The sequence below is a fragment of the Onychostoma macrolepis genome, chromosome 14, assembly GCF_012432095.1.
Source record: "Onychostoma macrolepis isolate SWU-2019 chromosome 14, ASM1243209v1, whole genome shotgun sequence".
Lineage (NCBI taxonomy): Eukaryota > Metazoa > Chordata > Actinopteri > Cypriniformes > Cyprinidae > Onychostoma > Onychostoma macrolepis.
In genome coordinates, this window is record NC_081168.1 from 9,151,640 (window position 1) to 9,162,638 (window position 10,999).

Consider the following 10,999-nt stretch of genomic DNA (forward strand, 5'->3'; position numbering starts at 1 on the left):
CAACAAAATCAGAAACTTTAATGCCAAGTCAGTGTAATGTATAAGTTTGGAATATTAGCAAAAGATGGTCTGCTCTAGATATTTGGATACGATGCATAACGTACACATTATACGACATCACGAATTGAGTTATGTTCACTTTGCTTGGTAATAACACTGTGATCATGTATATCCTCATACTCTTCACTTTCTACTTTATGAATTTGTGTGTATGTGTATGTTCATTAAATTATATGGTATTATTACAATCTCTTTGTGGTGCAGTTTCAAAATGGTTTCTTTTTCTTAAACTCAAACAAAACTAGCAAAGAAACTATGAAAGTACAGACATTAATATAAATGACAAACGGAAGGCTAAAACGGAATACAATCAAAACAACAATGGCTTTGAAAACATATTATAACAAATATTACCATAAATGGGAACCAAAACAGAAGCAAAAGAATAAAACTGAACAATGTGCTCTTCCTCTTTCATGCCTGACAAAAAAACATTTTTGAGCGCACCAGTCGTGTTACTCTGTACATTCATTCCGGCAGAAACCGTAGAACAGTAGTAAATAAAATGCTACTTTATAGCTCAAGGTATCATGATGGTGAAACTTCTCAGATATTAGAGAATCACAGTTAGGTCATACACATCAACGCTTTACCAGAAAAAGATGGCTTAAATATTTAAACTAAGCTGAGTAAAATCAATATTTGGGGTACCAGCATTCTTCTTATTTTAAGATGTAAGAACATATCCGTAGGTTTAATCCATGGAATATCACTTCATGCAGTCAAAATCCTACAACTTTGTTTCCGTTTCCAGATTTTTGGGGTCTTGCTGAACAATAATGTCAGAGAGAATAAATTATGGTACCTTCAAGATCTCTATGCCATCTTCTAAGACGACCAACTGTCTTCTGTATGGGCTGTGCATATTAAAGTTTTTTTTTTTTCTCATGAATTTAATCCAGCACGTGGACATGACACTCTCCATCAGAGAGGATGACGGAGTTTCAAAAAAGCAGGATCAAAAGAACATTCTGGTGGCTTCACTCTGGTTGGTTCTCAGGACTCTCCACCTTCAGCTCCTCCAGTTGTTCTTGAACTGCATTGAGCTTTGTTTCTGTGTCCGGATCAGTCTCCGGCTCCAGTCGGGATTCCACCTGAGGCTCCTCGCGTCCATTTGCCAGGTTCTCTGTGCTCTCGTAACAACCCGAGTCCCGTGGCATTTCAGACTTTTGCTCCTCTGCATCGGATTCGTCCTCCGCTGGAGAGCAGAAAGGATGTTAGTACATCAAACAGACTGCAAATTATAAATATGTAATGAAAACACAAATAAGAAAAAAAAAAGGTTCTTTGGGGGACTTACAGTCATGAAGCAATTCTGTTGCTTTCAGTATCTTCACCCGTTGCTCGGGGTCTGTAATGTTCAGTTCGTTCAGGTGGGACTCCTTCAGGCCTCTGAAATCCTCCAAACTCTGGAAGCCGTGCATGGACAGGAGAGATCCCAGCTCCTGAACAAACAATGAAATCAGTCAGATCAGATCCTATTGTACTGTGACGTAATGGCCCACATGTTTAAGAGAAAGTAACTTGAGGCTTACAGTTAGGTCTATTCTCTGCAGAACTTCCTCCAAGGTTTGTGGTTTGGGCTTGTTCTTGCGTCCTTGACTCTGGCATCGCTTCCTCTTTGGTGGTGTGTCCTCTTCTGGTAGCATTGTGACGTAGATGAATTTAAAGGAGCCCACTTTGGTGTTGAGTTTACCAGTCCAGGTGCCAACTGGTGGCTTCTCAATAATCTGGATGATGTCTCCTTTCTGTGTGTTTTGAAAAATGTCAGTGCACGACATACAATATACATGATGCGCAATAATTAGTTACATCCAAAATTCTGTCATTATTTACTTTCTTGAAATACAGAACAAGAAATTCTGAATAATATACTGGTTGTTATTATTTCACGATTGGGGATTTCAAATTTCAAACTTCAAAACCACTTTAAATATAGCACACAAATTTTATGGACCACTTTTTGATACTTTTACAAGGCTTTTGATGCTTGTATTTGGTCATTCTAATTGTATGTAGGGTTGTTCCGATTCCGATACTAGTATCGGAAATTCCACCGATACCACAAAAAATTCTGGCATCGGTATCGGCGAGTACTTGAATCCATGTACCGATCCAATACCATTCTTAAACAAGACCTATAGTTATGCGCGCTAACTTTGCTTAACGCTGCAAATCGGAAATCAATTCTTCTTCGCTGCTCAGAATGCAAACACAGGAAGTTGTGCACAAGCAACCACTATTTAGAGCAGTGAAGAATAAATACAAACGTGGTAGCGCATAGCCAGTAAATCACTCGCATATGCAACTAAATCTTCACCCTGGGCGACTAAATAGTGTATAATATTAGCCACTGGCTAATAAATGCTCAGATTATACTCGCCAGTGTGTTGAGTTGGAGGCTATGTATAAGTTTAGCACAGATATATTTTCACTCGCTGAACACTCTGACTGAGCGCTTCAGAGTTTCACTCTCCGTCAAGCGATCTGGGCCATTTATCAGTTCATCTGAATGAATGCGCAGCGCACGATAGTAATTTGAAGTTCTTTACATAAAAAGGATTTTAAAAATACCATAACAGTAATCATAACAGATGCATAAGAAATATAAATAACAATGAAAAGAATCAATATAAATATGTATTAAAACAAATAAGAAGAATACATAAATAGAACAGTTAATGGCGACCGAATTTTCAATTTTGGATGAACTAATCCAAAAACAGCACTTTTTAAAACGCTGACCTGTAGTTTGAGTGATTCGATGTCATAGGGGCTGGGGGTGAAGTCAGTGTGGACGAGGGCTCTGCCGCAGAAGGGCCCTGTGTAGGTGCTGTCCTCCAGTCTCATACTGTCTCTCTGGCTGAAGCCACTGTCCAGACTCTGCCTGTCAGCACCTGCACATCAGGAAAAAAATCAATCAGCCTCATGATCTTGCTTCAGCTTCATATTGTGCCGGGCTGAGCTGGCTTACATCCAGAGAGCTGGCGTGAGAGAGGGCTGTGTATTGTGTCCTCTGAGCTGTTGGAGCACACAGACGTTCTGTTCCCAGCCATGAGATCTGGCATCCAGTCATTTGGAGACATGGGAGACATGGAGCCGTCCTCCCCACTCTCATTCTGAAATCAACAAACGCAACGTAATTAAAAGTTTAAAAATTTAATTCATATCCTCGTGAATGTCTTTGTGACCTATCATTAAGCTACTGGAAGCATCCTAAGAGTGCTGCTGACTGTATGAAATGTTCTAATATCATCCACATGGGGGAGACAAATTCAATCTGTTACATTAAGTGCTTGCTTTTTTCTTAGATAGGCTGCTAGTATGTTAGCTGACTTAGAAAAAAAAAACAAATTAGAAATCAGAAAAGTTAAATCTGTTACATTAAATGATTTTTTAGAAAGTATGTTAGTTTACTTAGGAAAATAAAAAATAAAAATAAAATAATAAATAATAAAATAAAATAAACATTTATAGCAATATTTATGGGATTGAGATATTTTAACAGGATTTTAAATGTAACGTTTTACAATAGGGTTAAATTAATTTATATTAATCAATGCATTAGGTATCACTAACTAATTATTTTTATTAATATAGTTTAATGTTACTTTATAAATGCAATTAAATTATTATATATAATTTATAAAATTGGATGTGTAAATTCTAAAACATTTGAAATGTTATATTTTATGTAGCAATTAACATTAACCAAGATGAATAAGTGTTTATTGTTAGTTCATCATTGACTCATATTGTACTTTACACTTGTGCTTTCAACTCACCCCCTCCTCCGCAAGGGCTTTCTGCACCATCTTGGAGGTTTTACGGGTCATTGTGCGGCTTATGACATTTCTCCATTTCTTTCCCAGTTTCCCGTTACTTTTCCCTGAATCTTCTGGCGGTGCACCCTCCAGCTGCTGAAAGAAATTTAACAAAAAAAAATTATGACGTTTTTACGTGCACTTACTCAGTAGCTATTAATTTTGTCCTCTCAACTCATCAAACTTCCTCTTGTCTAAAAATGTCTACAGGCAATGAATAACTGTTGCTATACTGCTGGCCCTCATAGACTTCTTGTTCTGTGCACTATGTCCTGGCTCCATCATTAAGGAAACTGAGACAGACTTCTCTTTGAACTTATTGCCTTGATTTACCTGAAGTAACCTTTGTGTTTTATTTACTGATCGCAGAGCTCTTTGATGTTTTTCATAACCCATTTGTAATGTGCCATGTTATGTTCAGAGGTTTGCACTGCCCGAGCTGAATCAGCGCATATACATTTGTGACATAACTCATTATGAGCAGTGTTAGTTTTAAAGCGATGAGCCCTTGTTCTCAGGAGGATTTCCAGTAAAGTCTGTGACAGTGGTTTTTGTGTCACTACCCACAGTGAGTCAGTGCGACTCCTCCTCTCTGAGCTCTGAGAGAAATGTCACACCTTTTAGGACGACATGTGCTGTTATCAAAGGCACAGACAAAAAAAAAAAAAAGTACCTGTCAACGTCAAGGGGATTTTACATCTGTCTTTTACATTACCTTTGTTTATACCTCAGCACTTCACTTAACTCCGGCACTTACTTTCGATATTGAACAGGAGACTGTTTTAACAACCAAAAAATATATTAATATTTATTTATTGAAAAATATATACACGTAAAATGTAAAAAATTATTTTAAAAAGAAGTCTCATGCTCACCAAGGCTGCAATTACAATTTAAAGTAACTGTTTTCTATTTGAATATATTTTAAAATGTAATTATTTATTTATTGCCAAACTTGCTTGGTGAGCTCATCAACAATAACATACATTAAATACATACATAAATACATACACATACATAAATCCAACTATACATATATGTCCGATCAATTATAAGGAGTGAAATGCAGACGCATAGATACCAGAGGAATTAAGAGCATGAAGTTAATTAAGTTTAAGGAATTAAGTGCTGTTCAGAAAACGTGTAGACTTAGTTTTAATTGCTCAAGGCGTCTGCCTGAAAGAAGAGGCGTAAAGAGGTGTCTGGCTGGATGTAAGGGGTCTTTCAGGATTGTTAAACCGTGAGACATAGATCTCATCAATAGTGGGAAGATCACAACCGATTTGATTATATATAATGTAATGAATGAATATAATTTATTCCTGTGATGGCAAAGCTGAATTTTCTGCAGCCATTACAGTCTTCAGTCCTCATTCTAATATGCTGATTTGCTGTTTATTTTTTTATTATTATCAGTATATATTATCAATATGTTGTGCTGCTTAATATTTTTGTGGAAAAAAACACGATACATTGTTTTCAGGATTCTATAAGGTTTCAAAGAACAGCATTTATTTGAAATCTTTTGTAACATCATGTCTTTACTGTCACTTTTGATCATTTTTATGGATCCTTGCTCAAAGTATTTCTTAAAAAATATAGATATCTTGTAGACCCCAAAACTTTTGAACTGCAATGTATATAAATATAAATGTGCACAAACGCATCACAGTTGCTCTGCATAAAATAGCACAATTGTCTACTTCTCTGAAAAGCAGAAAGAAGGCTAAGCAGGCTCTCTGCTTGGATGGCTTATGAAAGGATGACATCCTGTCTAGATATATTTAAAACAGTGTGGCTTTCAAATGAAGCAGTTATTAAGCATTATTCTAGCAGTTTGGTTTAAGGGTAACTGTGACTCGGCTGTTGTTTTTTTCCGACACAGCTTCACATTTTACAATATTTTGATAATAATGAGACAGTCGTACGTTGGGGCTTGAGTATCACAAATTCATCTCTATAGTCAAAGGGATAGTTTACTCACCCTCAAGTTGTTCCAAACAAAGATATTTTGAAGAATGTTAGTAACCAAGCAGTTGATGGTATCCATTGACTTCCATAGTATTTTTTCCATGCTTTGGCTGTCAACTGTTTGGTCACCAGCATCCTTCAAAATATCTTCTTTTGTGTTCAACAGCTGAAAAGAACTCATACATGTTTGGAACCTGTAGGGATGTGCGTAAATGACAGAATTTTCATTTTTTGGTGGTGATCTATTTCTTTAACAAACTACTGCACAAACCGTTTCATCCAGTGTAGCCTCAGAGCTCACTACGGGTGCCGATGGCTTTGGCTTCATGAAGTCTTTGAAGCTGCTGGACCTTTGCAGAGTCAGCTGTAAACATAGAACAGTTTCTCATTACAGACTAATTAAAGTTACCATAGAGTACAGCATTCACATTCACTCTCAAAAATAAAGGTACAAAAGCTGTCACTGGGGCAGTACCTTTTCAAAACATGCATGTTTGTACCTAAAAGGTCCATTTTGGTACCTTAAAGATACATATTAGTACTTAAAGTGTACATATTTGAACTTAATGGGTACAAAAGTGTACCTTTTGAAAAGGTACAGCCCCAGTGACAGCTTTTGTACCTTTACTTCTGAGAGTGTATAGACAGTTAGATTATTGCCATGATTCCTGACCCAATGGCCTTATGGTTGAATGCAGAGTCATCCAGCATTATGCGGATGAAATTTAATCTCTATGCATCACGAACAAATCCAGTTTACTTTAACTGATAGCTCATGTTATAATGGCCATTAAATGTTATTGTAATTCCACAAGCATACATCCTGATCAATATCTGGAGGCATTATCGGGCCTCTAGAGTAACATTTGAGCTGAAGAATCCACATTATTCTTTTCAGATCCATGGGCCAGATGAAATTATAAGCATTGATAGCACCTGCTTCAACTCATGAGTGTTTTGTAGAGTGGAAAAACCTTTGAACTGTTCATGAAAAATAAGCTTTCATTGGTTTTCACAGATAGGAAAATGTGTTTGGTGACACTTTGTAAATGTAACTTCTCAATGTAATTGATTACAACAGTAATAACAGTGTGTCAGTCTAATCTTTCTACTACAAAGGGCCAAAAACTCAACTTAATTGAGGGCCATTGGACTAAACATAAATTATAATTACATTTAACAGATGCATAAAAATTAGGTTTTATTCTGTTATGGCATGGTGGGCCAAATCAAAGGTCTATAGGTGAAAGGTCACCACTGATCTATATGATAAAGTAATTCCATATTACATGATGCTCATTTCTATTATTAACACTGTTGCAATTTAACTTTAAAAGGCACTGTATTGCAAAGTCTGACTTGAACCAGAGTAGATTCATTCATGTCTAAGAAACTCTTTTTTTAATTAATGGTAGTCATTCAGTATGGGTTTTGTGGGCTGTTGTGCATCTTTGTTCCAATTTGACATTTTTCTCTTATCTCAACCTTTCACAGTGGCACTCTTCTTTAGCACAGGAAGTGGGTATGTCACAGTCAACATGCAGCCAATCCCTGCAGAGCTGTGCACTATCTAGACAACACACGACTTACTGCAATCTGCTAAGCCGACTTAAAGCAGAGAGATTGTTCAGCCGGTAAATACTGGTAAAATGACCTACTGTCAAACTTATCATTGCACAAACCTTCTCTATAAATTTCCCCCAACACAGTGACAACATTTTGCATCATCATGAGATGTTGAAAGATATTTTTGACAGATCTCGATTGAAAAAGCATGACCAAAGAGGAAACTGCAACATTTGAGATGATGTGGAGGAAGTATTTTAATTTACACCATATTAATAATGCATGTCAACTCTATGCAACATCCTGTGCTCTGGATAAGGATATGAGAAAGGCATTGGTTAAGACATATAAATAAAAGACATCAAAATAACCGAAATGCACAACAGCAAGATTTTCAGATCTCTCTTTGCTTGGGTTGCATGCATTTACAAAGCACCTGCAGTTTCAGAGGAGAAATATCGAAACTGTTGGTTGTTACATGCAAGATGTGAATCAAATGGAAAATAAGAGTAATGCTGTAGAAGCAGTTAACCGCTGATTGAGAAGTGAAGTGGGCTGTGAAGACCTACGTAAATGTCACTTTGAATTGAGGAGCTGTGTTTGGATGCTTTGCTATGATGAAGTATGAACTGTTTCAGGATGTGTGGTATGGTCTGCTGTCTCTCTACAGGAACTGCTGCACAGCCATGCATTTTACCCAGAACAATCATACAGTTTCAGTTCTTACAGGTCTGAAGTCAAACAGGACATATTACAATAGGACTATTTATTATTCATGTAGATGAATGAAAACAATCAAAAAATCCTCTCCAAGTACTCTTGATTGAACAGTTAGCAAATAAACCACATGTGTTCTGGCACAATGCATTTGTTTCATTTGCCTTTTGCTTTTTAAACAGCATATTATGTGTGTTCGTGTTCCCTTGAAGACCTCCAGAAGGAAACTTCCATCATTTCTACTCTTGCTTTAATTGTTCAAAACAGGGCCACACATGCAGATTAATATACAAACTCCTACCTTCTTCTTTTGCACCTGGGTCTGCTCCTTTTCAGATGCGTTGGATGGTTTCCGTCGTAACATCTTGATCCAGTAGTGGGTGGGCAATATTCTTCTGAGGACCACGACTATAGCTGTGGCAGTATGACTCTTGGCTGTGCTAAACTAACTGTCGGTCTTACTGCCACGGTGCCACTCACAAAGAGACAAAAGCCACCAGAGGAGGAAGAAGCAGAAGAAAAGTTCTTCTCTGATCGCTGGAGTGGAGAACTAAACGCTTGAGGAAGTCACATGACTAGACAGGAACTTCTTTTTTTAAGAGGTGGTTTTGGTTGAGATGGTTCATATATCAGATAAAAAACAAACAAACCAGAGATAAAAAGATAAAAAAAAACAACAACAACCAAATTACCAGTAATTTATATCTTCAGTGATACAGAACATTCTCAGCATGAGGAATTATTATTATTATTTATTTTTTATTTCTTGAGATAAGCAGTGAATTGAGTCTCTGACTCTAAATATTTAGAATATTCGATTAGTTAAATATTCTTATATTTGTAAATCAAGTAACTTTTAATTTATATGAAGAGTTCAGTAATTTCACTTTAATTGCAATGAATAGTTTTTTTTTAACATTAAAGTGAAATAAATTAACATAAACACAGGAGCCTGAGAAAAATACTCATTTTAGAAGAACATTTCAGATGGCACTTGGAGGCTTTTGCATCTGAACTCTTCATATAGATAACTTTGATAGGACAGTATAGCAGTGACAGGTAGCGAAGTGAGAGGGGGAATGGTCCAGGAGCTGGGACTTGAACTCGGGACGTCTAGAGCGCAACAGCACTATATGTGATCCTGGACCACAAAACCAATTAAGTGTCAATTTTTCGAAATTGGGATTTATACATCACCGGAATAAATAAGCTTTCCATTGATGTATGGGTTGTTAGGATCTGACAATATTTGGCCGAGATACAACTATTTGAAAATATGGAATCTGAGGGTGCAAAAAAATCTAAATATTGAGAAACTTGCCTTTAAAGTTGTCCAAATTAATTCTTAGCAAAGCATATTACTAATCAAAAAACGACCTTTTGATATATTTACAGTAGTAAATTTACAAAATATCTTCATGGAGCATGATCTTTACTTAATATACTAATGATTTTTGGCATAAAAGAAAAATCTATAATTTTGACCCATACAGTGTATTTTTGGCTATTGCTACAAATATACCCCAGCGACTTAAGACTGGTTTTGTGGTCCAGGGTCACATATGTTGGCACACTTCCTGCAAGGCTGTCAGTGCCGACAATTATATATTAGTTAAAAATATATAATAACTTTAATTTAAAACATTTACATTTTCTAATACTTATAAATATTACTAATAAAAAATACATTTCAAATAAATAATTAAAATATTTAATTTTAATTTATAAATAAAATAATATATAAAAATATAATAAATAAATAAATATATAAAAATTAATTATAAACGTATAAAAAATAAATAAAATAAAGTAGAACATTTAAATATTGTAATGTGTTAACTAAATATATAATTTTATTAAAATATTACGTATTATAATTTTTTTGTTAAATTATATATATATTATACATATACATATACTGTATATATACATACAGTGGGTACGGAAAGTATTCAGACCCCTTAAATTTTTCACTCTTTGTTATATTGCAGCCATTTGCTAAAATCATTTAAGTTCATTTTTTTTCCTCATTAATGTACACACAGCACCTCATATTGACAGAAAAACACAGAATTGTTGACATTTTTGCAGATTTATTAAAAAAGAAAAACTGAAATATCACATGGTCCTAAGTATTCAGACCCTTTGCTGTGACACTCATATATTTAACTCAGGTGCTGTCCATTTCTTCTGATCATCCTTGAGATGGTTCTACACCTTCATTTGAGTCCAGCTGTGTTTGATTATACTGATTGGACTTGATTAGGAAAGCCACACACCTGTCTATATAAGACCTTACAGCTCACAGTGCGTGTCAGAGCAAATGAGAATCATGAGGTCAAAGGAACTGCCTGAAGAGCTCAGAGACAGAATTGTGGCAAGGCATAGATCTGGCCAAGGTTACAAAAAAATTTCTGCTGCACTTAAGGTTCCTAAGAGCACAGTGGCCTCCATAATCCTTAAATGGAAGACGTTTGGGACGACCAGAACCCTTCCTAGAGCTGGCCGTCCGGCCAAACTGAGCTATCGGGGGAGAAGAGCCTTGATGAGAGAGGTAAAGAAGAACCCAAAGATCACTGTGGCTGAGCTCCAGAGATGCAGTCGGGAGATGGGAGAAAGTTGTAGAAAGTCAACCATCACTGCAGCCCTCCACCAGTCGGGGCTTTATGGCAGAGTGGCCCGACGGAAGCCTCTCTTCAGTGCAAGACACATGGAGTTTGCTAAAAAACACCTGAATAAGATTCTCTGGTCTGATGAGACCAAGATAGAACTTTTTGGCCTTAATTCTAAGCGGTATGTGTGGAGAAAACCAGGCACTGCTCATCACCTGTCCAATACAGTCCCAACAGTGAAGCATGGTG

The 10,999-nt window shown here is 36.3% G+C and overlaps 1 protein-coding gene across 2 annotated transcripts; it reads right to left on the reverse strand.

Annotated features, from left to right (window-relative positions):
• Window positions 1-3: 3 nt before the first annotated feature.
• On the reverse strand, window positions 4-8,680 carry sash3 (SAM and SH3 domain containing 3). Of its 2 annotated transcripts, none has more exons than XM_058797797.1 (8): window positions 8,440-8,680; window positions 6,127-6,219; window positions 3,846-3,977; window positions 3,035-3,179; window positions 2,806-2,957; window positions 1,596-1,808; window positions 1,361-1,505; window positions 4-1,258 (listed from the first exon to the last, which is right to left on the reverse strand). In XM_058797797.1, exons 1-8 carry the CDS (start codon window positions 8,500-8,502, stop codon window positions 1,041-1,043), a joined length of 1,161 nt encoding a protein of 386 aa, XP_058653780.1. In that variant the 5' UTR covers window positions 8,503-8,680; the 3' UTR covers window positions 4-1,040. The 2 variants fall into 2 exon arrangements, with proteins under 2 accessions (XP_058653780.1, XP_058653779.1); XM_058797796.1 differs by having other exon boundaries at window positions 3,846-3,980.
• Between the last annotated feature and the right edge of the window lie 2,319 nt (window positions 8,681-10,999).